General features: G+C 39.2%; 5 protein-coding genes across 6 annotated transcripts; 2 read left to right on the top strand and 3 right to left on the bottom strand.

Annotated features, from left to right (window-relative positions):
- Positions 1-453: 453 nt before the first annotated feature.
- On the bottom strand, positions 454-4,927 carry tlr21 (toll-like receptor 21). Of its 2 annotated transcripts, XM_069703913.1 has the most exons (3): positions 4,746-4,927; positions 4,218-4,299; positions 454-3,826 (listed from the first exon to the last, which is right to left on the bottom strand). In XM_069703913.1, exon 3 carries the CDS (start codon positions 3,680-3,682, stop codon positions 740-742), a length of 2,943 nt encoding a protein of 980 aa, XP_069560014.1. In that variant the 5' UTR covers positions 3,683-3,826; positions 4,218-4,299; positions 4,746-4,927; the 3' UTR covers positions 454-739. The 2 variants fall into 2 exon arrangements, with proteins under 2 accessions (XP_069560014.1, XP_069560015.1); XM_069703914.1 differs by lacking the exon at positions 4,746-4,927 and having other exon boundaries at positions 4,218-4,322.
- Positions 4,928-4,963: 36 nt separating this feature from the next.
- On the bottom strand, positions 4,964-7,109 carry cnfn (cornifelin). Its single transcript, XM_069703737.1, has 4 exons — positions 6,977-7,109; positions 6,540-6,665; positions 6,310-6,446; positions 4,964-5,657 (listed from the first exon to the last, which is right to left on the bottom strand). Exons 2-4 carry the CDS (start codon positions 6,661-6,663, stop codon positions 5,568-5,570), a joined length of 351 nt encoding a protein of 116 aa, XP_069559838.1. The 5' UTR covers positions 6,664-6,665; positions 6,977-7,109; the 3' UTR covers positions 4,964-5,567.
- A 3,297-nt stretch (positions 7,110-10,406) lies between these two features.
- Positions 10,407-12,546, top strand: cxcr3.2 (chemokine (C-X-C motif) receptor 3, tandem duplicate 2). The gene is made up of 2 exons (XM_069703736.1): positions 10,407-10,531; positions 10,733-12,546. Exons 1-2 carry the CDS (start codon positions 10,415-10,417, stop codon positions 11,831-11,833), a joined length of 1,218 nt encoding a protein of 405 aa, XP_069559837.1. The 5' UTR covers positions 10,407-10,414; the 3' UTR covers positions 11,834-12,546.
- A 1,066-nt stretch (positions 12,547-13,612) lies between these two features.
- Positions 13,613-16,615, top strand: LOC138624044 (C-X-C chemokine receptor type 3-like). The gene is made up of 3 exons (XM_069703912.1): positions 13,613-14,141; positions 14,678-15,019; positions 15,333-16,615. Exons 2-3 carry the CDS (start codon positions 14,681-14,683, stop codon positions 16,083-16,085), a joined length of 1,092 nt encoding a protein of 363 aa, XP_069560013.1. The 5' UTR covers positions 13,613-14,141; positions 14,678-14,680; the 3' UTR covers positions 16,086-16,615.
- A 2,074-nt stretch (positions 16,616-18,689) lies between these two features.
- On the bottom strand, positions 18,690-22,876 carry cxcr3.1 (chemokine (C-X-C motif) receptor 3, tandem duplicate 1). Its single transcript, XM_069703911.1, has 3 exons — positions 22,784-22,876; positions 19,961-20,350; positions 18,690-19,853 (listed from the first exon to the last, which is right to left on the bottom strand). Exons 1-3 carry the CDS (start codon positions 22,802-22,804, stop codon positions 19,131-19,133), a joined length of 1,134 nt encoding a protein of 377 aa, XP_069560012.1. The 5' UTR covers positions 22,805-22,876; the 3' UTR covers positions 18,690-19,130.
- Positions 22,877-27,790: the final 4,914 nt, after the last annotated feature.

The following is a 27,790-nucleotide window of genomic DNA, read 5'->3' as shown; positions in this document are numbered from 1 at the left end:
TGAAAATGGCCCAGCACCTCCCCTTGCTTATTTTCCGAGCCCTGAGCACTGGTCCTTCCCTCCTATGCGACTGTACTGACGTGTGGGGAAGCTCTGCATGGAGACATGCCTGTGAACATTTCAGCTAAAAGAACAACTGAAGAACTATTCTCTGTCTCCATTCATACCACAAAGACTGTGTCCAGTCAGCAAAAACATGTGTTCCCATATTTTTTAAGATTGAAAACACAGTATTAAATGTCATAGCAATAGCTGTCATCTCAAGAGTTATCTCTTTATTCTTTTGTCCCATTTAAACTTGGATGAAGAAACTCACAATTATTCATTGTTTGCATGTTTGGAGTGTTTTTTTTTTATTGTACAGAAATGTACATTATTAACACAGAGGCTATAATGATGCATCTTTGTTGAGCAATAATTTTTTAAGCTGAAGAAGTGCTATTCTGAAAGCCATTTATTTTTTTGTTTGCAGGCTATGTTTAAATGCAAGAAAGTGCATTTGTAAAAAATTGTATAACAGAGATTCTGTATCAAACATGGCTAAATATAAAACAAAACTGATCACAAGATAATAAGTGAAATTGCTGAGTCATGCTTGTATAAAAGATGTCATTGTTAAGACTAAATGCGTTGCACTGTACATTCACACTACATTTTCATGGCTCTTCCGCTGAGCAAACACTGAATTATTAACGGGTATACTGTGATTAAAAACACAAATACAATTATCATTCTCTTTTCAAGGTAGCAAATAATAGTTTTCATCCGACGTGTGATTCTCAAAATGTTCAGTGTCTGCTCTGTCAGGAGCAACACAGCTTTCATTTCTGTCATCCCTTTCCGTCTGCAGTCTATTCCCCGCTCTCATTGCCCTACATAGCTGATTCCAAAACAGGTCTTGGGCCTGCATCGGGTTAGTGCAGTCTGAGCCAGGCCACTGCAGATACGTCTTTTTTAACATGACTTTCCTCATGCGGTGATAAGACGACAGCTGCCTCTCAGAGATCGGCTCCAGTAACACGAGCAGAAGAACATCGCGGTGCTCATCAAAGAGTCGGTAACTGGCGAGTTGGATTTCCAGAGAACACCACTCACTTCGTAGAAAATTCCTGCTTACCACGCAAATAGTTTTACGACTGCTATATACAGCAGTGACGATGTTGTCCACAATATCGCGACCCAACTCAAAGTCCCTGTGATGTAGACAAAGTTTAAAAGATGATCCATTCCCCTCCAGGTTGGGCAGCAGCTGGTCCATGACCCATTGTTCATCAGAAGAATTATAGGAAATGAATGCATCATATTTGTAATTTTTGTCCTCTTCTCTGAGTCTGCTCCACTGCTCGCTAAACCAGGAACGGAACACGTAGTAGCTGTACTTCATTTTCCAGTAGAGTTTGACATGAAGCAAAGGAGTAACTGTAAACAGGAAGATCACAACCGCTGTACTAAAGAACAAGTACTCTCCCAGATCTATGAAACAAACCTCGTTATTAAAGTTGTAGAATTTGAGTGTTTGAGATTTTTGGCAAGACAGATTGTACAGATAGACCACCTGAAGATTTTGGTCTTTTAGTGTGTAGTTTTGCAGGAAGATGTTCTCACAGGTGCAGCTTAGAGGAACATCACGTATGTCAAGGTAGTGGAGTTTAGGGAGACTCTCTAGTGCGTCCACGGGAATACTATGCATCACATTACGGTTGAGCTGCAGTTTGCGTAACGCTGTAAGATTTCCAAAAACCTCCTTTGAGAAGTTTTGAATGCCCATATTTTCTATGATTAACCTGGTCAAATTTCTTAGATTTTTAAATACCCCTGGTTGTAGTTGTGCCACGCCAACACAGCAGTTATCCAATGTGAGGAAACGTAAGCTTGTCAGATCATCAAAGATGTCAGCAGGAAGACGATAAATGTTATTGTTGGTGAGATACAAAGATTTCAGTGAGTGAAGGCCACGGAAAAAAAAGCGGGGTAATACGGTGAGGCCATGAGGCCGCTGCCCATCCAATTTCAGATCGCTGAGTTTGCTGAGATTCATAAATGGTGAACTGATTATGTTGTTGAACAAGCGAATCTGATTACCTTGTAAATCCAGCACTTTGAGTGTTGCTTGGAATGTGCGATAGAGGGAAGCGTCAATGTATTTGATCTTGTTTCCATCTAGATAGAGGTTGGAGAGACTTTTTAGCCCATCAAGGCCGTATGGCTTTATATGAGTGATTGTATTACCTCCGAGGTCCAATGTTGTCAAATTTGTGAGACTGAAGAAGGTCCTTTTGAAAATGACCGAAATACGATTGTTGCGTAGATTAAGGACTTTCAGGTTCAAAAGATCTTCAAATGTAACATTAAACAAATCAGTTAGCAGGTTATTGTCCAAATGTAGCGTCTCAAGATGTTTAAGCCCCTTGAGAGCTTCACGATCGAGATAAGCAATTGTGTTTATGTTAAGTTTTAACGTCTTGATAGCTGGTGTGTGATTGAAAGCATAAGAACCGACTGAGAGGATGCGATTGTAACGGTAGCTTAGCTCTTCCAGGTTTTTTAAATAAACTTTGCTTTTTTTTTCACAGGATGGGAGGGAGGTGAGATGGTTATGCTCAGCATTGAACTGTTTTACATAAGTCTGATTTTTGAGAAAGTTAAGGCAGCTGATGGTCTTCAGTTGGTTGAAGGATAGATCCAAAGTCCCTGTGATTTTAGGACAGTCGGAGAGTGTGTTGTCTGTTAGATTCTTAATCCCGTTGCTACCAAGTGTAAAATGTTGAATCCCATTCAGCCTTCTCCTCAACACTCTGCACAGTTCCATGAGCAGACTGTCATTATGTAGAGCTGTGCCCGAGAAATCAACATGACTTGCATTGATGTTGCTGATGTTCAAAAACTCCACTACCTTGACTCCAGTCGACCGCAATTGCAAACTGTTTATATGTCTCAAATCAATTCCTTGAAATGCCATCGTAGGGAGCCTAGAATTGTTTGACAAATCTAGCTTCTTGACATAGCTGAGAAATGAATTTTTACAACCTAATGTATGCAGATTATTTCCACATATGGACAATACAGCGAGGGATTTGGGCAGCGACACATTAGAGTGACTGAGTGATGTCAAATTGTTACCGCACAAGTCTAGTTTCATCAGATGTATTAGATGTGACACAGATTTAGCAACCCCTGAGAAATTGTTCAGTGAGTTTTGCTTCATGATTAAAATGTTGAGATTCAAAACATTTGAGAAAATGCGCTCAGGTAGCCGCTTAAATTTATTGTTTGCCAGCGAGAGGAAGGTGAGGTTGTGCAGGTCTCTGAACAGAGAAGGGTTGAGTTCAGATATGTTGTTGAAGGACAAATTTAGAGACTTCAGTTGATTCAACTTTTGAAAAGCTTGTTGATTGAAGGTCGTTAAGGCATTACTATCTAACCTGAGGTACTGGATGTTTGGTAGATGAGCAAAGCTGTTGTTGGGAATGTGCCACAGAGGATTATGGCAGATGGTGAGATTGACGACAGATATCGGCAGGTCATCTATAATATCAGACATGTCCTCTGTCCTTCGATTGATGCAGTTGAAACGCTTTCCTTTTGAGTATGCATCCTCAATGCAGTTTAGAAAGCTGTAGCAGCAGATGAGTTGAACAGCACCAAGAACAATCGTAACTGTCAAAAGCTGATGAGTCGCCATTTTGTCTTGTTGCCGTCCAAAGAAACAGTCCTTTAAACGTCTTTCATCAGTTTCTTTGTTGGTTTGATTTGTTAAAATGTTATGTCGAAATGTTCTGTTATTCAGGCCTCTGGGTTGTTCATCAGTTGAATGTGATGCAGTAATCTGAGGACAGAGAGCATTTCCAAATCAGGCTGAAAGCAAATTCCTACCTTAAATGCAAACTCCTACTTTCTAAGCAATCCTAACACAATCGTTAGGTGTATATATTACCAATTGTACTGTACAAGTAATTGAAAATTTAGGAAAAAAAATCATTTGAGTTATCCTTTAACTTTAAGGCTGAAATGTACCTTATAAAACACAGTAAAAACAACAGGCTAAAATAACATTTCAGATCTGATTCATTTTTAATAAGCACCATTTGACAGAAATATGTTTTCAGAGTAAGTCTGATATACTTTAAGATAAAACTGACAGAGCCCCAAATAACAATAGCCCTATTTTTGGGATGACATTTTTTAATGACTTGCTCAAACAGTTAAGTGCGTCTTACCTGAAGAAAACTGCAGTTTCACCAGTTTTCGGTGAACGTGTCAGGTGAAAGCGTCCTCTGATCCTGAGGGGGTGTTGTGTTTCTGAGAAAATTAGAATCTATTGTAACACAGATAACTTGGTTCCTCTTTTGTAATAATTTCATATCCCTTTTCATCTCTTCATTCCATACCAGGGTTGATGTTGTTGGCTTAATAGCAAATAATCTGGAGTTTACTGGTATCGTGTTGGGCAACATTTTGAAGTTGTCCCTGTATTAATTACAGACAACATTTCAGAAGTCATCCTGTATGTATACAAGGTGTATTCTGAAATAATCCTTGTACGTATTCTGCTTCATTTTTTTGTACTCCATTTAAGTTTCAACCTCTTTAAGGAAAGTTGGATCTTGTCCATGACACTTGTAAATAGCTGTAATATTTTTCACACAACAATTCACACAATTTCCCTCACACTCATTTGATCACAAAATATGTAAGCCATATTTGAAGTGAACTTTAATGACATTATTTAGCCATAATGTTCTTACCTTTTGAAATGAACGTCGGGCACCTCACATTGCCTCTTTAGACAGCTTCACGATACTGCGACACTAAATACGTTGTATAAATCAGAAAGAGGAAGATAGGCTACCCATTGTTCTCCTTTCAGATTCTGGTGAAGCTAGTGACTTTTTAGAAGAAAGAAAAAGTTAACCTAAAAACATGACAATTCAAAGTGGTTTTATTGAAATACTATTGCTTAATATACATTAGGCAATGACACATATTTAAGATACTTTATTGTTATTTATTATTTTTTAATTTTATTGGATATTAGATGCATACATGAAATATATTATTGAATAACAGTATATTGTGTTAAAAAAAAAAAAGGCTGTGTTAAGAGATTCTTACATTGCAAAATAAATAACGTATGAATTCACCACTAAATAAAAGGTCATTGTTGCTGTAAATCTCAGCATTTCCTTCTTCATTCTTTACTGGTTTGTTGCATCAAGGCAATTTCAGCACAGTGAGTCGCTGTTTTACTTATGATTAAAGACCTCAATTATTTAGCCTGGCTACAAGTCTCTGAATCGCTCACATTGCAGATATTTAATAATACATACCGTATAATATATATATATATTAGGTAATATACAATGATAGTATAGAATAATACAGAAAAAAATGACAGTTTACCGTGATTATCAGACTTTTATTCATTGTTTAGCAATAACATATCTATTTGTGGCCATTGCTGATGAATTTAAAAATGTAACTACAGTAGTAGTTTAAAGACTACAACAAGCAAATTTTCTCACATCATCTTGCTTTGTAATTTGAAAATTATTTAACGTCCCTTCTTCTTATCCTCTCATCTTCTGCTCCCTTGCCATCTGACACAGTCCACACAGGGGCAGGCAGGCCATGACGACCCAGTCATCACACACCGAGCCCTGGGGAAGAAGCAAAATCACAGTAAACTGGTGACAGACATCAGCATTTTACTCACACAAAAAAGATATGTCTCTGAAAATAGCTACAAAATTGCACCCGATTTTCAGTGCAAAATCAGCCGTCTTATTGGTTTTGTGGTCTAGGTAAGGTTAGGTTAGGTAGTTACTTTATTAATCCCCGAGGGGAAATTTTTTCGCTACAGCAGCATACAGAAGCAATAAGATAATAATAGAATAATAGAAAAGCAATAAAATAGCAGTACAATAGCAGTAAAAAATATTAAATATAAAATATAAAATGCACAGTATATACAGTACAGTATATATCTATATATATTATATACAAACAACCAAGAAACACAGACAACAGTGTTATTGTTATGTGATGGATTTTGTACAGTCTTATTGCGGTCGGCAGGAATGATCTCCTGTATCTGTCCTTGTGACAGCGGAGCTGGAGGAATCTTTTGGAGAAAGTGCTCCGCTGTCCCTGCAGCAGGTGGTGGAGAGGGTGGTCAGGATTATCCAATATGGACAATAGTTTGTTCAGCGTCCTCCTCTCCACCACCTTTTCCAGGCTGTCCAGTTTGTAGCCGATGATGGAGCCGGCCTTCTTAACTAATAAGTGTTTAGACAACTTTAGCACACTTACTTCAATGTGGTATCTGCTGCGCATGCTTGTCCTTAAAGCAATCATGGCTCCAGGAAGGAAGGGAAGGCAGCAGCTGTCCCTGTTGTCCTGAGCCACCTTACACCCCAGGATACAGGGAACAAATGTTGCACAAAGACCTGGAGGTGAGAGACCAAATGTCATGTTGGAATTCATTTCACGCTGTTCAGCAAAACGTCAGCTTTCTTCCACAAACCCGGGTAGACACGTACAGATGCTGAAGTCATCACAGCAGGCACACACGTTTGAATTCCAATCTGATAATTCAGAGGACACAGTGTATTGTGAGACCGAGATCTGAGGCTGCGAGTTGATCACATTTGACTGGAACGCCATGGCTACAAGTAAAAGGAAAGGAAGAGTCGCAATATTAAGAAAAAAAGTTACAGTATTAGTAAATATGTACGATTTGCAACAAATTTGTTCTTGTTCTTCCAACAAATATCCTCCTCCTCTTCCAGTCCTGTGTCTTCAAAGCTTCTTCAGGTCTCCATTCCAACACAGAACAAGTTAATCTTATCCAACTACCAGCGTACCACAAACCAAATAGAGAGGCATTTAAATAGTGCAACGAGTAATTATTTGGATAGAAAACTGAAATACTCCCAAAGTGCTAGATAACCTTGGACAACATTCCTTCATATTTTACCTTCTTGGGTTAGTCTGTGGCTCCTGAAACTACGGTCTGACGTTGAAGAGGGTTTTAATCCACATGCAGGAGAGCAAGGGCATGACCACAGCTATTATATCGAGTGCGACAACAATCGTAGGCTGAAACCTGGTTTCTATGCTGATATGACAATGACCATTTGGGCCGGTGCAGACATCTTGTAAAGGACAAAAGTCAAATGTTTAGTTTTGGGGCATATCTCTCCTTTTAAAAGGGTGCACCTAACAATTTATCAGCACAGAGTTGTTGAAAAACAAACTGAGCATGTAGTGCATATTTGTATTTCAGCCACTAATCAACCACATTTTACCTTTAGAGCAGGTGGGGTGTGTGTACACACTGAGAGCTGTGCCTTCAGTGTGTACACACACCACACCTGCTCTATGCATCACAAAATATCTTGGCTTGAGCTGTGACGCTTAAGCAAAGACCCGCGCTGACTTGGAAAAGGTTTGGTACTTATGTCTGCACACGCAGGTCTTGAAATTACAAGTAAAACACGTGCATGCTAGAGTTATATAATGTAAGAAACACAATATGCCTGTCTATTACATGAATATCTCCACGTTATCAGTGAAACCAGCAAAAATGTTAAGTCTTCATGGTGTTTATATATAACACATAAAGACAAAACCACTAATATTAAAGAGCTGTGAAAATGTAATTTAACTCAATATAACATTAGGGTGAGTTTTACAGTTATACAACACAATTAATACCAATATCAGAAATATAGCATGTACATAATACAAAGTAAATAAACGGACTTACATTACAAAAACTGACATTAAATGTTAACATATTATATTTCCATAGTGATCCTGCCTCGACTTAGACCGCAGTATCAATGTATCACTGTTTTCCCAATGATACCCTTAAAACTATGTCTCTTATTATGCATATGCAACTCACGAATACACTCAAACACCTGTAAATATTCTGGTACCTGGTCCTTTAAACATTACAGTATAGACTTGCTCCTGATACTTAATAATTAACCAAAATGTTCCTAATTTAACAAATTTTTCATGAATGTAATTTTTAACTGATTACATCTTTTAGAAGTACTTCTGTTAAGGGTGTCAGGGATTCCTGCTGTAACCTACAGATACATGCAATGAGATTTAAAATGCTCTTTAAATGAGACTGAGATGCTAGTTTCACACAGCACTGCCCATCCAATATATCTATGTGGATTATTGTTACTGGAGTTTTAGTCTTTATTCTGGGATACAACAGAGCCCAAATGTAATTTACATCACCATATGAGATAATGTATAATATTTGTTAATGTATAGTCTATATAAAACACTAAACATAAGCATATGGACATTAAACTATTTCCTTATTTGGTGTAATAAAATGTGTTATTCACATTTCTGTATTTTGTCCCTTTTTAATTTGCAAACCTAGTTTGTAAACAAAGGAATGGTCGCTACTTCGGTATTTTTCTACATGTTGGTTGGAATAACGTGTGAAGAACAACAGAAAGTTTATTGTTATAAATTATTTTATTGTGCTTACACAGCAGTGTCTCACTCAAAATCAATGAAGAAGTTTAGATAGTGTGAGCGAAACATAAACCATATTAGCAATATTGAACCACGATTTGCATGGGTTCTTTTGTACAGTGCACACCCATTGTAGACACTGTAGCAATTTGTACAACAGCATCTACTCTGTTGGTTCTGACCATACGGGCCAACTTTTGCATCATGCACCCACCAATGAGTCTTGGGTGCCCATGACCCTGTCACTGGTGATGGTTGTCATTCTTTGGACCACTTTGAGTAGGAACCAACCATTGCATACCGTGAACACCTCACAAGACCGGCCTTTTTGGAGATTATAAGTGTTATTAACTTCACTTGTCAGTGGCAATAAGTGGCAGATCGGTGTACAGACAGAATTTAGAAATATAATTTGTGTTGCACAGGTCTCTTTTAAACAACCCTGCCAGAAAAAAGCAAAACCAAATTAATGTTACACAACAACATAATTTACCAGAAGACCCCTAGATGAGACAGTCGTGACCGCAAGAATTTTCACTTCCTGACAAATTCAATGCATCAGTTGTTTTTGAAAAGAAGTCTACTAATACTGAAAGGGGATTTGACTTCTTCTGTCCATTGTCTCTCTCTCTCTCTGATCTACTTTATGATTCATCTGTGTACAAAATGTTTCTGCAGTCTGCAGTCAACCCCTGGTTAAACATACTTTATTAAACAACATCATCATTTTAACTTACTTTAAAATTGAAACCCCTCTCAAATTTTTGAAGTGGCACTTTAATGTGGACAGACAACCAGTTTCAGTTGATGTCGTTGACTCTATTGCACTGAAGCATTTGTGTTTATCACGCATCCTCTGGAAGGTGTGAAATCTTTAAGACAAGATTATTTTGATAAATTTCTAACACAAGAGAAATTGAAATACATTGAATTTTAAGAGCATTCTTTCAAATTCTATTTCTTTATGCGTTTGTCTAAAGTATTTGTAAACACTATATGAGCACTCGGATAATGTTCATGTTTGTCCTGAAACGTATGTTACACATAAACGTAACTTCGTATCCTGTTGTGCCTTTTTTAAGCATACCAAATTACATAGCGCTCAGAAAGCCCTGCACCAGCCCCTCAGTTTACATCCTGTCTTCTTTACAATATCTTTAAGGGTAAGTAAATCTTCTCTTATTAATGGACAATGTTTTTTTTAATTTTTTTTATTGATGAAGTTCTGCTTTTCGTCAAAAATCACTCATATCACAGTTAGAAAGTATTTTGAAATTCATTTCTGTTTTAAGCAGATTTAAATTTGTACATGTTCAGCTTTGTAAACCACACAAGAATAACAACAAGAAATACTCCTGAAACGTCTTCACCAAATTACCACAGTGTAAGATGAGTGTAATGCTTAATGTGTGAAAGAATGCTGAATATGAAGAACAACATAGTGGAGGTTGAAATTTCTGTCAACCAAGCACTTTCACTTCTCCTCTAATTGTAGAGGGTTGTTTTGTAAAAACAATTTCTTGATTCTTGAGGGTTAGTACCACAAATTTTCCCTTTTGATATTATGACTTGTAAGCATATGTTAAAATAAGATACATCTTCATAATATGTGGATACACATTCTTGGAAACAGATTTATTTATTTTTTTTTTTTTTTCCATGTAGACTACACTAGTCATGCACCATCTGTCTGGGAGAAATTTATAGCTGGTGGCAGACGTGATTTAAAAATATATGTCACGACTGATGAGACAGTCATCGATTCCCACTATAGCTCTGTGTGCATATGTCCAAAATGTGCAAAGATTCAGTTCCTGAAATACCCACTTCTTCTTTCTCATCTTCCGTCATCTGGACAAATGCAGCAAAGCTACACTGTGAAAAGGGAGGTTTAGCTCATGTTTTTATGAGCAGAGCGTGCTCTCTTTACTCTCTGAAGGTTCCTTTAGAAGCAAGGTGTTCTGCTGCCTCAATGTTTACCACAAATATGGATCAAGTCACACCAACCCCAGAGGATTACTGGGTGAGTGCATATTTTCATATTCCTTTGACAAGTAAAGTAAATTCCTGCACCAGATATTATTATTTATTACTTCATGTCATAAGAAGATCTTGAGCTAAATTAAGAGAAAATGAAGATGAGTGGAAACCCGTCAGTGAAGTAAGCTTTTCTTAGAAATCCCATATTCTTCACAAAAATGACAGAAGTCTGTTTCTCCCTCAGGACTATTTTTATGAAGACAATTACACCTCGTCCTCCGAAACGAGGGGGGTTATTGCACCCCCATGCTCTCAGCAGGACATCTACAGTTTTGCACAGAAGTACTCCCCTGTCATATACAGCCTGGTGTTCGCCGTGGCTGTTGTAGGCAACGTGCTGGTGCTGTGTGTGATCAGACGCTACAGAAACTCTCAGAGTGGTGGTGCCTGTGCCTTCTCTCTGACAGACACCTTCCTCCTTCACCTGGCCATTTCCGACCTCCTGCTGGCCTTCACCCTGCCCCTGTTTGCAGTGCAGTGGGCTCACTATTGGGTGTTCGGCTCGATTGCTTGCAAGATCTCTGGTGCCCTCTTCTCCCTGAACCGCTACAGTGGCATCCTCTTCCTGGCCTGCATCAGCTTTGACCGATACCTGGCCATCGTCCACGCTGTCGGCTCAGGCTGGAAACGCAAAACCTGCCATGCCCAGTTTGCCTGTGTCATCATCTGGGTGGTCTGCCTGTGCCTGAGCGGAGTGGACATTGCCTTCAAAGGCGTGATGAAGATAGACACTGTGGGCCACCAGACGCCGCCCCTTTGCCAAATGATGTATACTCTCAATGCCAAACAGTGGCAAGTGGGACTGCAGTTGGTCAGTATAGTTCTGGGATTTGGTGTCCCTCTACTGATCATGCTCTACTGCTACATCCAGATCTTCAGGTCTCTGTGCAATGCCAGTCGCCGCCAAAGGCGCAAGTCTCTCCGCCTCATCATCTCCTTAGTGTCTGTGTTCGTGGTCTGCTGGGCGCCGTACAACTGCTTCCAGCTGGCAGATAGTCTGCATAGGCTGGATGTGGTGACTGGAGGGTGTCAGTTTGGCTATGTGGTGGACATTGGTACTCTGATTACTGAAAGTTTGGGTCTGTCGCACTGCGCCCTGAACCCTCTGCTGTACGGCTTTGTGGGGGTGAAGTTCAGGAGGGAGCTGGTCAGAATGTGTAAGGGGCTGCTGGGACAGCGAGGCTGGCGAGGGATGGAGGGGTGGAGGGAGAGAAGGCGTAGAAGACCAACAGGCTCATTCAGCTCTGCAGAAAGTGAAAACACTTCTTACTCCGTCATGGTGTGATACCAGTATAGAGACACGATGAACAAGGGAGGTGAGGAGATACGTGTGTGGTTTTGTGTGTGAGAGGAGGCTTTGGAGTGAAAGATAGTAGAAAGTCTACTGCAGTGAATAATGGAAATAAGACTTTAAAAATGTTCTCTTAGAATTACGGTTTTTGCCAGTTATGTACATATCTTGCAGTGGTGCTTTGCCATCCAGGTGTTGGTAGCGCAGCTTACATTGTTTTTGTGTAATTTTTTTGCATAATCACTTATTTAGGGTGGAGCATAGAGTAAAACATTGCCACACCTCACAGGCTATTGTTTTCACAAACATTTCATGAGAGCGTTTTGATTTTTGGGTTCAAATGTCAAATCTTGTGAAACATAAAGATTTCTTCATCCTCTTAAAAAGCTTGTTCAGCAGTTAAGAGGTAGACTGTGGCTTTAGTTCTCAGTACATCTACATACTTTATACTTTTCTCATCAGATTTCACTCTCAGGTAAAACAAGCTTCAGCTTGGTTGTGTAGATTAAAAAGCTGTATGTGATGAAATTATTTTTTTTATGGATCTTTATTCGTGATGTGTATAAAACTATGAGCTTCAAAACTGTACTCTGTGCTGCAAAAGAGGAAATTACTCATTTTGTGAGTAACATTCATACGCAGCCTCCTTTGATGTACAAAGAAACAAATATTTTGGAATAAAAACAAAGCATCATGTCTATTATGCATCAACATGTCACATTCTTTCTCTGCAGGTTCATCCTGAGTAACTTTCATTCAGCACAATATGCAGCTGTTAAGTGCATTAACAGACGTCATGGTTAATGCAAAAAGCAAAAACACCAAAAAAGTTTGGTGCTAAAACCAGAAAAGTAAAGCTTATAATATTTCCTTAGCAGCTATATTTCTTAGAGTCCACAAGACAAATTAGGTTGGAAATACCTGTCTAACCTTGCATTTTATAATCCTAATCTCAAAAGTATAATTAAAATAAAGATACAACAATCTAAATCCTGCACTGAAAACCCTGCTCAAGTAAAAGTAAAGAAATAATCAGGAAAATGTACCTCTTTCCAGTAAAATTACCCAGCGAATGACTTTAACGTAATACATAGGCAGCATTACTGTTGTAGCTGGTCAACGTGGAGCTAGTTTTATACAGTAAAAATCCAATTTATCCCTCTGAATATAAAATAGGCTTCCAGGTACATGAAAACAGTTGAATAAATGTACAGTTGAACCATGATATATTTTAATATCCTAACTTCTTAAAGTAGTCCTCTTTTTTTATTGAAGTAATTTTCCAGTTTATTTAGTCAATAACTGAGTAAAACAATGATTCCTTTAAAAAAAGGAAAAATCCTCAGACACTCGGACATTTGGGATTTTATTTAGCTGATGTATCCGGACGACTTGCAGTTTTACAGCTGGTCTCGGGTTTGAAAACACAAGCGCAGTGGCTCCATCCAGTGGCGCGGGGCTCTTTGTGCGGCGCATTGTCTGCTTTGTGTCCAGCACTACGTGGTACCCGTCTCAAAACAAGCAGACAAATGTGTCAACACGGAAGTACGGTAATCTGACCTTCAAAATAAAACACGTTTTCCTCAATAATGGCTGAGTTCATCGGGACAGTGCAATGTGAGCACATCCATATGCTTTTCGCTAAACCGAAGAGCCTTGTCTATCTTTCAGTGTCTCTTTATTTTATTTTATTTTTATTTCTAAACGGTGTAGTGAACTTGATTGAACATTTTATTTTGAAAAAGAAACACGGCATTTCGTGTGATTTGGCAGAACTCAACGTATTTCCTCAACGTGTGAGCGGGGTGACACTTGATGGACCAAAACAACCCAGTGGGGCAGCATTAAAGTGCTCGTAAGTCCGTTCAGGACGTGCGAAAGGCTTTAAGATCCCTTCCGTCTCGATGTGCGTCTGTAAAACTTCCAGGTTTGATGATTTTCTCATCGCCCCTTTCTTAGTTTCCCTTTCTACCCGGTGGTTTCGTTTTTGTGGATTTACCCTTCGCTCATTTAAACGAGCGATTCTTCTCTAATGAGCCTCAAACTCGTATACATTTTGAGCGCAAACGCGGAGAAACGCTGTTTGTGCGTTGTAGGGTTGGACTTGACGGGCACTCGACCGCTGCAGGAGCTCGTCTGTCCTCCCTCCAAAAACACCCGGAGATCCCGTTCAAAGAGCCAGCTGGCCCCGGTGTGAAGCGATATGAGCAGGTTGTGTTTGTCCTGTGTATGGTATCACCGGTCCACAGCACACTGACAGGTTGTTGCCCTCAGACTCTGCGGCTGAAGCTCTTTATGGGAAGTAAGTGATTTTCAAACCTCTCTGTCTACGAATATATAACCTTTTGACTTAAAATATCTCAACTTTAGAGGATATTTCAGTTGTAGCGTTAACGCAGGAATGCTGCGTGCCTTATCTTTTACGCCTACAGTATGGTCTCATGACACTCTTGCATGTTTACTTTTGGCAAGATTAAAAAGTGACAGCTTATGCACATGAATATGTTTCATAGATCTGAATTGTGTGTGTGTGTGTGTGTGTGTGCGCGCGCGCGTGCGTGCATGACCAACGGAAACTGTACTTTCCGCTTAAACCCACTCCACAATTGCCTCATCCAGTGACATCGCACCATGTGAGTTACTGTGTGTCCGAGAGTGTTTATAAAGCCTCAACTGGGTTTCCCAAGGGGAGATTTTTTTAAAATGTACTTCACTGTCACTCATTGATGGTGCACAGAGAGAGAGGAGTTGATTCATTATTTTTTAACTTCCAGCTTCATAGACTCTGCAGCATTTTTTACTTCTCTGTGGGTTTAACTCTATCTTTTGTATCAACAGCAGATGAAAATGGACGTGGAGCTCGATGGAATATTTGGTCAGAACATCAGCTATGACTATGACAACTATGAGGAGGATTCAGAGCTAAGGGGCTGTAAGCTGGTGTGGATCCCGGTTCTGTTCTCAGTAGTGCTGGTTGTAGGTCTGCTGGGGAATATTCTCCTCCTGGCAGTTCTGGCTCAGAAGAGGCGATCATGGAGCAAATCAGACACCTTTATTCTCCACCTGTGTGTCCCAGACATCCTGCTGCTGGTGACGCTGCCATTCTGGGCTGCACAGGGCACTCAACATTGGGAATTGTGCTTTGGGATTCTCTACAAGCTCTGTAGAGCTGTTTTTAATGTAAGTACTGAGTACTGTGTGGAATGAGCCGAGACTGAAAGCGAAAGGGAGATCTGTTCAGTGCAGCTGTGAGAAAGTTGTTCTTGGATGGATTGTGTTTGGCTGCAGGCCATTATTTTCTGCTTAATCAAGACTCTTGGCAGAACAGGGTCATTGAACTTAATACTGCTATTGAACAAATGTACTGGCTTACTGACATCGTCCAGGGATTTCAGAATTTCTGAGTAGAGGCGGGAGAAGTGATTTTACAGGATGAAGATGGTTTGAGGTTTTTGTCTAACACTCAATAACAGTTTTCCTTCTTTTTTTTCAGATCAACTTCTACTGTGGCATCTTTCTGCTGGTTTGCATCAGTCTATATCACTGCCAGTCCACCATTCATGCTATCCAGTTGTTCTACAGGAAGCCCTGGTCAGTTCATATTAGCTGCCTGTCAGTCTGGCTCATCTCCCTGCTTCTCACCATCCTTGACTGGATTTCCCCGCTGCCTGAGGAAGGTCCAGCTGAAGAGAAAACACTGTGTGTTCCCAGCTACTCTCAGTCTGTGAATAATGGGGAGCTGAGGTTCCGTCTTGTCCATCACACGATGGGCTTTGTGCTACCTGCGGCCACCTTGATCATCTGCTGCTCCTGCTTCCTCTTTCGGCTCCAGTGCAGTTTTAAAAGCCTCCAGAAGCAGAGAGCTCTCATGGTCATCCTGCCTCTGGTGGTCATGTTCTTTCTGTGCTGGATGCCGTACAACATCACTCTCATTGTGGACTCCTTTAGGAAAAGCTCTAAGGAACATAATGATGTATCTAGAGCTCCTGATGGTTCCTTGGACACAGCTCTCATGGTCACCTCTGCTCTTGGCTGCATTCATGCGTGCCTCAGACCTCTGCTGTATCTCAGCCTGCGTGGAAACTTCAGGAAACAGTTGCTGGCCATGTTGAGATGTGTTACAGTTGAATCTAAAAGCTCTGTGTGGGAGCTGGGTGTAGGCGAGGAAGCCCCGCCTGACCAGAGTCATGAGAGGGAAGAGCTGAAACAGATGACAAGTGATCAGGTGCAGCCAGCTCAGTGCTGACAAAGGGACCAAAATTACCCAGTAGTGATCTGAGTAATGTTACGCCCTTAAGGGTAATTTAGTGTGAACTCGTGTCATAGTTTCAAGGGACGGGGATCTATTTTTTGTGTAATGGTGAGAACTCAATTGGCTATTTATAAAAAAGAAAAAGAAAAAGAGAGAGTCATATGCTGCATTACTGTGAAGGTTTGAAAACTATATCATGGTGACATGTACTCTTGTACTTTCATTTTGTAATCATTGTTGCTTAACTGAAGCTTGTTACCCGAAATCATGACCTGTAGATGTCTGTATTTTATATTGTATAATATTATTTTAAACAAAAGACAACAGGTTTTTTTGCAATATTTTATGATGAAAAAAAGTTGTCAGTGATCACTTTTTACACTGCTTTCCGATTGCCATAAAGATAGTGCCATAATCTTTGTAACCGGAAGGGATGTCAGCTATTATCCTCGCCAGTGTTATTGTAGTCTTCATGAAACAGTCCAACATAGTCCATAACCTACAATAAACTGTTTCGCTTTCCATTTTACGCCCTGTCTTCTATTTATCTTAAAGCAGTAATGACTGTGAACTCCACATTTGCGCAGTGAGTGTGTGCATGTCTGAGTAGGATCACAGTGCAGTGAGGGAATTTCCCCTTTGGTGAATCCCATAGCCTTTCTTTCTTTTTTACTTCATTGTTGCAACACGGGTGTTTGGAGAATAGGACACAGGCAGGCCGATACAAACGAGTGGTGATGTCATCAGTCAGGTGACAGAGTACAAGACAGGAGGAGGAGGAAGAACAAAACAGCTCTGTGCGTCATAGCTCTCTGTTTGCTCTCATCTGGCTGTTTGTTTGGTGGAGAGAACTGTGGAGTGCTTAGTGCGTATAAAACCAGTTCACTAGGAAAAGGGGTAGGTGGCAAATGAAGGGAAGTTGGAGAAGACAAAATCTTATTATGATGATCATTGTGTGCTGAACAACAAAATCTATGGTTTTTACTCCCAACAATTCTGGCTTGCATGCAAAGCCTAATTTCTGGGCTCATCGCAGGATAGTAATGTTACTTTAAAATATACATAGCAAGTGTATTTTGGAAACTTGGTGTACAGTGAGTTCACAGAAAATAAACAGTTTCCTCCTTTCAGCCCACCTTTTTTCTTCCTCTTTACGCTGTAACTTAAGTCTATTGACAGGTAAAGAATGGTTTAATCCGAGAAATACCAGTTGACTGTAACAGCAGAGACTCATCACGTTTATGAGATTACTGGTTATAATGAGTGTCACTTCAATTTGAAGCTTTGTTTCCTGCTTCAGGAAATAGCGCAGAGATAGAGACAAGCAGCTTTATCAGACTTTTCTGTCACGAGGAGCAAACTGAGCAGAGCTTGATGTGTTTGAATGAATGTTCGTATCTCTTTTGTCTGCTCTGTTCTTGACAGTTCAGGACTGAAATGTTTCCCCTGTAAACATTATGTTTGTTGCTGGGATGATCCCTCACACTGCCACCACCATCACCACCACCCTGCTGTAGTCAAATGTTGCCTTGCATGTAAATTATGTTGTGGTTTTTTGTTTCCAGATATGATATGTATATTAGTTAGTTTAGACAAGTACGTCAGAGGTCACATTGTGTCTTTCAGTTCTTTTTTCATGTCTTAACTAACCACTTTTTTTCTTCAACCACACGGTGGAGGATGTGCGTCTGTTTCTTCGTCTCTGTTTCAATTTCCTGTCAAAAAGTCAACTATTTCCACAGAAACCGCCACGTGTGGTTTTCTATTCTTATTTTTGCAGTTATTCTTCACCTAATCTTGATTATATCATCTTAGAAAGTTTAATACACATGCAGTTTATTTATTACAATGTCTCAGTTTCTCAATACGACTAGAGAGAAGACAGTGGATAAAAAAGGGATGTTGCTCTTAAAGTAGAACGTGTGATCTTCTATCTGCCACTACAGTGGCACAGTTACACAGTTAGACTGAGGTAATTAAAAGTTGGGGGTTGCTTTGGGTCCAATAAGCAAAGATCTATTTAAACAGGAACGTTATCGGCACTGTATACAGTTTAATAGCCTTTAACTAAATAAGATTTCCTTGGAGACCGTTGTGACGAACCAGCAACTAAATGAGAAAAGTACATTTAATTTACTCATTTAACTGTTCAATTTGACTTTTTAGGCAGTATTCCCAAGCTTAGTACACATGGACTTCTGATGGGCTGACTATTGAGACATGTATGTTACAAATTGTTAAAAAATAAATTGTGGGACATTTAGTGTGAAAAATCAGAATTGGCCTTCACAGTCCTGATGTTACTTATGTGTGTAATAACATCATCTATGTTGCTCTTTCCACGAAAATTTCCCCAAAATATTACAACTGTCCTGAATGGGCTCCACATCCCCTGGAAACCCTTGTGATACATTCAAGAGTAGCCTGTTGGTCTACACAGGAACAAGCTGGTCTGCAGGCTTCACACAGAAACTGAAATCTGGAGACCAACAGCTGCCCTCGCTCAACTTTAACTTTTTTCAACTTCAACTTCAACTTATTTAATGTCAAACCACCATATAACATACAGGTGGATCGAGAATCGTTCCACACAGTCAATAACACTTAAAATAACACTTTATTCTTCATTTGCATATTTTGCATGAAACATTTCATATAAAAAAACATAATGCAATAACCAATATAACTGGTATAAACTAGGTCACTCTACAGTAATAATATTTTCTACAGTAGCCTATTACATGATATCTTGATGTATTTATTTCACAATGCAGCCTGGCAATCAGAAAACAGAAATAGAGCAAGTCGAGAAAAACCTAGTAGCGACAAGTGCATGTATGAGTTCTAGACAGACAAATTATTTTTATGCCATGTTTATATTCAGCTAGTAATACACTGTGAACAATGAAAAAAGGAGAGAAAACATAGTCTCTTACAGGTTAACAGGAAATACACTGACACACATTCTATGCTCAGATGTCTCTGTCTTAATGTCGCTTTTTGTGAGCTCTTTTAATTTGTAAATTTTTTGTGTCTTTCTCAGACAGCAATGGAGTTGGAGGTGTCGGCAGACTCAGACCAAATGGAGCTTTTCCTTCTGGACTGGAGTTTGGCGCTTGTCTTCAGCTTGCAGCCCAGAGACCTCAGGATATCCAGGAGCTGACGCCTGAACTTGACACCCACAAAAGCGTACAGGATGGGATTGATGCTGCAGTGGAGGTAACCAATCGACGAGGTCACCGTCTCAGCTTTTTGCAGTGACATTCTGACCCCACAGGTCCGATTTTTGGAATAAAGTGTGTCCACAATGAGTGTGATGTTGTATGGCGTCCAGCAGAGAAAGAAAACCAACACCACAGCAATGATGACCCTGAAGGCTTTCTGCTTTTGAAAGCCCTGGTTGCCACACCGCAGCCGCAGCAGGATGCAGGAGTAGCAGAAGATCAAGACAGCTGAAGGAATCATGAAGCCTACTATGTGGTAAAGCAGACGTGATGCCAGCCGCCAGTCACCTACTGCTTGAAGGGAAAACTTCAAATAGTTGGCAGCACACTCTGTTGTGTTTCGTCTGGGATCCTGCACAGCTTCTAGAAAGATCCAGTCAGGGATGGAGAGGAGCAGGGAGAAGGACCACACTGCCAAGCAGCTGACCTGAACCACCCAGGGCTTCCTGCGGGAGTACATCTGGGTGGCATGGACGATGGACAGGTAGCGGTCCAGACTGATGCAGGCCAGGAGAAAGATTCCACAGTAGAAGTTGATCTGAGGGTACAGAAAAATCAGCAAACTTTTTTTTGCAACCTCTACTATGTTAATCTTTCTATAATGCAGATGTTTTCAGTGCTTCCTCACTGATGCACAATTCTTACCGTGAAAACAGCTCCAGTGATCTTGCAGAGGGGAGTACCAAATGTCCATCCATCAACTTGAGTAGCCTGTGCAGCCCAGAAGGGCAGCGTCAGCAGCAACAGGACGTCTGCCACACCCAGGTGGAGGATGAAGGTGTCTGTCACACTCCAGGTCTTCTTGCTCTGAATCAAAACGCCCAGCAGCACTCCATTCCCCAGGATACCCACAACAAACGCCACTGAGTACAGAACTGGTATGAACAATGCTTTAAACTTCATACCCTCATCCAGATCACAAACATCATCCCCAGTCAAAGAAGAGTTATCAAAAGAAGAATAATTTTCAAAAAAATCATAACCCTCAAGCCACCATTGGACATCGTTAACCTGGTCAGGTTCCATCGTGTGCATCTGTGAAACAGAGGAAAGGTGCACATAAATTAGACCAGTGTAATCTGTGCCAACCACAAGGTGGTGCTATCTATCTATCTATCTATCTATCTATCTATCTATCTATCTATCTATCTATCTATCTATCTATCTATCTATCTATCTATCTATCTATCTATCTATCTATCTATCTATCTATCTATCTATCTATCTATCTATCTATCTATCTATCTATCTATCTATCTATCTATCTATCGGTCTCTGTCTTTGTATACATTTTTTGGAGCAAATTTAAAGGAAAAGAAAAAGTGCTTTCTTTTGGTTTAGGAAAATATTTACTTATTTAAGCCTTATGAAAACACTCTCATTTTGAATAAGTTGTTTCTATGAAAATGGTAAACAATAAAAGAAAGCCTTTACATTAAATCTAATCTGCTGGTGACAAAAATGTGCATTAGATTTCCAGTGCCTTCTGGACAGAGAAGTTGGCAACACCTTTAAATAGTTTGAAAGTGAAGAAAGAGTATTTATCTTTTTCTGTAGTATTTTGTATGTAAGAGAAGGTAAGAGAAACACCACCGTCCACACCTGACTATCTCAACTCCGATGTAACAATCTGCTTTTTGAAGTTTGTGGTGCTATGTCTGATCACCTGCACGACTTCGCATCAACTTATCTCAGTTCCTAATTTAGAGAATGTTTTCAGTTGCATACTGTTCAGATATGTACAGATTTGTGCTTGCAGATGGGGAAGATAAATGAATGTCCATGTCCAAGAGGACGCATGTGTAAGTTCACAGTTTGCATCAAGTTAAGAGCCAGTGTATAAAATAAAAAAATAAAAAAATGTAATTACAACTTTAAGTAGCATCTAATGTTGTATTGTATTTATAATCATTAATTATCCTTGGTCTGGTTGAATGGTTGAAAAACCTACTCTTGCACAGAGCTTACTCTAGCTCCATTCTTTTCTCTTTGTCTCATTCCTCACACATTGGTGAAACTTTTTACTGAATGGCATTCCATCAAGCTATAAACCACATCAGTTTAACACGCTGTGGTCTCTACTGCGAACGGTGTGAAACTAAACACCAAAAGAAATACGATTAATCGATTAATAAACGATTAATCGAAATACGATTAACGTGGTGCTATCTATCTATCTATCGATCGATCGATCGATCGATCGATCGATCGATCTATCTATCTATCTATCTATCTATCTATCTATCTATCTATCTATCTATCTATCTATCTATCTATCTATCTATCTATCTATCTATCTATCTATCTATCTATCTATCTATCTATCTATCTATCTATCGGTCTCTGTCTTTGTATACATTTTTTGGAGCAAATTTAAAGGAAAAGAAAAAGTGCTTTCTTTTGGTTTAGGAAAATATTTACTTATTTAAGCCTTATGAAAACACTCTCATTTTGAATAAGTTGTTTCTATGAAAATGGTAAACAATAAAAGAAAGCCTTTACATTAAATCTAATCTGCTGGTGACAAAAATGTGCATTAGATTTCCAGTGCCTTCTGGACAGAGAAGTTGGCAACACCTTTAAATAGTTTGAAAGTGAAGAAAGAGTATTTATCTTTTTCTGTAGTATTTTGTATGTAAGAGAAGGTAAGAGAAACACCACCGTCCACACCTGACTATCTCAACTCCGATGTAACAATCTGCTTTTTGAAGTTTGTGGTGCTATGTCTGATCACCTGCACGACTTCGCATCAACTTATCTCAGTTCCTAATTTAGAGAATGTTTTCAGTTGCATACTGTTCAGATATGTACAGATTTGTGCTTGCAGATGGGGAAGATAAATGAATGTCCATGTCCAAGAGGACGCATGTGTAAGTTCACAGTTTGCATCAAGTTAAGAGCCAGTGTATAAAATAAAAAAAAATAAAAAAATGTAATTACAACTTTAAGTAGCATCTAATGTTGTATTGTATTTATAATCATTAATTATCCTTGGTCTGGTTGAATGGTTGAAAAACCTACTCTTGCACAGAGCTTACTCTAGCTCCATTCTTTTCTCTTTGTCTCATTCCTCACACATTGGTGAAACTTTTTACTGAATGGCATTCCATCAAGCTATAAACCACATCAGTTTAACACGCTGTGGTCTCTACTGCGAACGGTGTGAAACTAAACACCAAAAGAAATACGATTAATCAAAGACATCAATATACAGTACTTGCCAGCATGTTGCATAAAAATACAATTTATGCTTATGTGGTAACTTCTTAATAAGGTAAAGAACACATACACAAACCAAGTGCACAGTGGAGAGCCAGCAGTTTAAATGCTTAGTGTGATGTAACGTAATGTGAACAAAAATTCTGTCCAAAAAAATAAATAATGATACATGCATGTGAAATTAAATATTTTTGGTAAAAGATATTGTATAAATAATCAAAAATAATATAAGGTAAAATAAGAACTTACCTGACTGTAATCCTCTGACATTGCAGGTCACAAGGCTACACAGGGGGAAATGAGCTCTAGGATTCAACGTTGCTAGTAATAACATCACCCACCATGTAGCTAAGAGACACTCACACAAAAACCACAACTCACCTACCACACATTAAAACGGTGTGAACATTTTCCGACGTTCATAATGAGGAGCAAAATAACCAAAGCACCAGGGTTTGATGTTTTGAAGGGGATTTATGGAAACTGTCATCATGCAAAAAACAAATCTATGTTTCCATTTTAGTTTTTTGTTTCCTCTCTTTAAAATAAAAAAGCTTGAAAAGCAAGTTTTATAATAAAAAGGGTTTAAAAAAATGCTGTATAGCTTGAAAACTATAGCCAAAACTGTCATCCATTAAATTGCTTCACAAATCTTAAGAACTGGGGGTATCTCCGATGCCTTGAGCCATTAAAACATTTGTGCAGGTCACTGAGCACCAACTGAAGTTTTACTTTCAGGTGTTTACTTGAGGTGTTTTGGACTGTTTTCACACTTCCTGTATGAACCACATCAGAGATAAACCATCAGCGTGCCCTTTGACCAGAGTCGTTCATATCTGCAATGAATGGTTGCTATTTTCTAGTTTAAATTTCATTTATGTGTATATTCATACCCTGCTGGCATGGTGTATAGTATCAAATAGAAATGGTGAAGCCATTAATTCAATTCCTCAACTGCACATTTAGATTAAATTAGATCATTTTATAAAATTAAGACCCATCAGATAATACACGGACTAACACATGTTCAAAACGGAAATCAGGTTAGTTTATATGAGCCTGCTTAGCCACAGAATTAAAAGCATTTGTTAAGCGATTAATAAATAAAAGGAGTGAAGGACCTAAAACTGTCTAACACAATACAAAATACACATGACACTAAAACGTTAGTTATTATAGACCCCGGTGAGAATTACGGGGATACCCTCAGCTGCCTGCACGGGTCTTGCTGACTATCTCCCTTTCCGAACTAGTTCGAGTACCTGCCCCGACTCCGGGATGATTCCATGTTGGGAGAGATGATTATTGGCTTCCAGCCATCCTGGACTATTTCTGTGTTTATGCACCTTCAGTTTTATTTTCCCCCTGCTGTTCTGGAAAACAAAAACTTCCTGTGGTCAAGTTAACTGTTGTGTGTTTGCGTTTGGGTCCGTTTATCAACACCACCACATAACATCCATCCATCTTCTTATTCTGCTTATTCGGGATCGGGTGGCAGCAGGCCAAGCAAGTTGGCCCAGATCAACCTCTCCCCTGCAACATATTCCAGCTCATCCTGGAGGATCCCAAGTCGTTCCCAGGCCAGATGGGAGATATAATCCCCGGCCCAACCCGGCCCGCCGCCCGGTCTGCATTGCACCCGACCCTGATTCTTGTCCACGGGGTGGCTGCTTCATGGTGTTTTTTCGGGCTGAGCCCGACCGAGCCCCATGGGCGAAAGTCCAGCCATCAGATGCTCGCCAGCGAGGTCTGGTTCTGGGAGGGTGCCCCAGTTTCCCTGATCCGAGCGAGGTGGCTACATTTCGTGTGCTGCTGTTCATCGGGGGACTTTTGAACCGCTCTTATTGTGGGTTCTCATACCACATAACATGAGCAGTGAAATGAATGCATGCTGTTTGCAAAGACAATAACTGCGTGTTCTTGTGCTATTAGAACAGATTCGCACACAAACACGGCAGCAACTCAACACACAAAGTTATTATTCTACACAGTCTAATTAAAATGAATGGGAAAAATAGGACTGAAAATACGAATGAACTTTTGCTTAATCGGCTCTTAAATCGATAGCTCTATCAAAACCCCTTGATACTATTTATATGTCTCATATCAGTGTCAAATCTGTCCATAGATCATCTTCATAACGTGCCATGTCAGTGTAGTTATCGTCTTCAAAATCTCAAGATTTTTATCACACCTTTTCTTTTTTTCTCTCTTTCGATATAGCTCATATTATGTACGCAGCCACACCGCCATGCAAACGCAACACCTGCGACAGTAGAGTTTTACTTTGTTGTGAAATCCCCTTCGCCCATATCTGGCTCTCAGATCGTGTTCCTGTTTTTTTTCTCACCTTTTTTTGCTCTGCAACTTAATGCAATTCTTGTATTCAGAGAGGAACATAACAGTACTAGCACCTGCATAGGTATGAATGCCAAACTAGAGACTTTTTCAACCTACAACCAGGCAAACACAATCGCTGGAAATGTATTGAATTGTTACTTGTACTGACCATTTTACAAAAATGCAAACAAAACTCTTTTTCTGTGGATTGCAACAAAATTATTTCAGTTTCATCAGAATTTTAAATCTCATGTGGCATTACAGTTTTCAAATGTTTGGAGAAGAAGGATTAATTATTTGATGGCATATAGGAGAAATAGAAATGTTGCTTGCCTACATGTGGTTTCAGAAGAGTTTTGTTTCATTTGAATATCCATAAAAATACCTTCTGCATATGAAGGTTAGTTGAACTAATGAACCTGACTGAGTGCTTGAGAGGAAAATGGTTTGAATTTTTCTTGCCTGTATGTCACTGACCAACCCCAAAAACCACATCACAAAAGTATAATACCCTTTTTTTCATGAGTCACTTTCAGTGATTTATACATTTATACACAGTAAAGTGTTAGGTTACAGGTGTGCCCATAAATATAAATTTTGTTTAAATCTGTAGCCAGGAAAACATGTCAGTTGAGGAACTGAAAGAACAGAAATGTCACAAAAAAAAAACACTTGTTAGTTTTAATTCCTAAAATCTGTCCCAGAGTGTTTTTAATCTGTTACTAAGTTTTCATAACAACGTGTCATTTTATGCAGCTAATTGTAATTAAACAGTTAAACTCACTGTTGCATCAGCTTCCTGTAAATATAGTAAGTAAATAAGATCAAGGTCATGTAAAATGAATACATTATTTTGGATGTTTCTGAAATATTATTATTATAGAATTAAAAGAAAAATAATCAAAGTACCTTGAGAAGATTTTGTTTGCAAAAGTTTGAATATCTGTAGAAGTGGTTTAATGCACAGATATTTATTTTGAATCTCACATTCCTTTTGCAGCTGTTTTAAATGAAAGTGGGTGATATCACTGACATCAAACCCAAAGAGACCCATAAGAGATTATGTAGTGAAATGTTTTGGTCGTAACACATGAAGTCTGGTTGTTTCAAGCTTCATGATTAACAGAAGGAAAGTGGATGGGGCCCATTTCTCAAATCTCTGACCAAATCAATTTGACAGTGTGGCTTTTACAATGCTGATAATCACAGCAATGTACCTTTCTTTAAAAATAGAGATAGTGTTTTAATATCTCTAAAACGTTTATCGCCTCAATCAAAACAACAACTTAAAAAAAGAGTGAAACCACAGCAACCTGTGGATTTCCTGTGACATTTGGTACCTGTGACCGTCAGAAATGACACTTTAGCAGTGCAGCTTGTAGTTCACAGAAATAGTGTTGAACAATATTACTGATGTGACAACAGAGATGTAAAGCTTCTTTCAATTTTGTGTTGACAGTGAGCAAAATTCACCACTTGTGACAGTAGCACTTTACACTTTACATTTATTCAAAAGTAAAATAGTAGCCAGGTTTAATAAAATATATAGTGATGTTACTACATTCTGGAGCTTTATCATTAAAGTGGAGATGAAAGTCCTACTCCATACTTGATAGACAACTTTCATGTCATGCTCTCATTGAAGTTTCCAGGGAAAACTATTAATATTCAAAGAGCCTCCTCATGTTCTGTTTAAAGGATGGAAAGTCATCACGAGTCTATGAACCTAAATCGCATGGAAAATGCTGAGGTGTTAAAAAAAAAAAAGATCTGCGTTTGGGTGAAAAATATTTTCCTTCTGTCATTGCTGTCAAGTATTTTAGGGCATGAGCTTTAGTACATTAAACTAAAAAACACTGTGCCAGCTACAGACTCCATTATGCCCATTAATAGTGCTATGTGTCTTTCCCCTTGTCTGTTTCTGTATTGCCTTGCAGGTCCTTGGTAGACAGAGTTCTTCAACATCATCAATGAACAGTCCTCATAACATTAAGTATGATTTTGGTATTGTTTAAATATTAATTTGTTCACTTTTCAGTTTAAAACTGACGATCTTCAGTTTATTGTCATGGCTTTCAAGCTGGAACACAACAGACCTTATACGTATACACAGGTGTATTCCTTTCATAACCTATTCAGACATTTGAATTTGCCACTCCGGTCACATTTTAGAGTTATATTACAATATAGTCAAGGCAAACAGGTGCACCTGACCAATAAATAAATAGCTTTTTTTTTTTTTTTTTTAAATCTACAACAAACTTAAGTATGCAAAAAGTGAAGGGGTCTGAGGACTTTCTGAACCCATTGTATGTGGTCCAAGGCAGCAGACATGCGTTGAATCATGGCTATTCTGAGGTTCACTGCTGTAGTTCATGTTTTAAATGGTTGCAAAGATTCTTTAGTGGACACACACAAAGATGCAAGTCTACCTGGTATGGTGTTTTAGCAATTTTTTCTAGCAGGGTAAGAGACACACTCACAAGATGGCACTGTGGCTCCACCTGTTGGATATACTCGCAACAGTATAGTCTCCAGAATGATGTTATGGTATTTGGTTGTCTGTCGCTTTCTCGTGAACATGGGAATGCCTTCCCGAACTCAGGAATGCCTTCAGGAACTTCTTCAAATTTGGTACAATCGTTCACTTGGTCCCAAATGTGAACTGATTAAGACTTTGGGGGTCAAAGGTCAAGGTCACCATGGCCTCACATCCATCCCATTCTTGTGAAGGCGATACACAGGCCCCATAACTCAAGAATTCATAACCAATTATGACGACATTTTACACAAATTTCCAAAAGGGTAAAATTATTAAGTTATGACATTTTACATCTCAAAGGTCAAAGTTCAGCTTGTCTGTGACATCATAAAAAACACTTTTTGTGACCATATTTCACATTTGGTTGGATACTG

The sequence above is a fragment of the Brachyistius frenatus genome, unplaced genomic scaffold, assembly GCF_029030835.1.
Source record: "Brachyistius frenatus isolate BFR_SWC_R1_liver_20210118 unplaced genomic scaffold, ASM2903083v1 Contig_48, whole genome shotgun sequence".
Classification (NCBI taxonomy): Eukaryota; Metazoa; Chordata; class Actinopteri; family Embiotocidae; genus Brachyistius; species Brachyistius frenatus.
The sequence above is the reverse complement of the archived record's forward strand: the minus strand, read 5'-3'. Positions and strand labels throughout refer to the sequence as shown.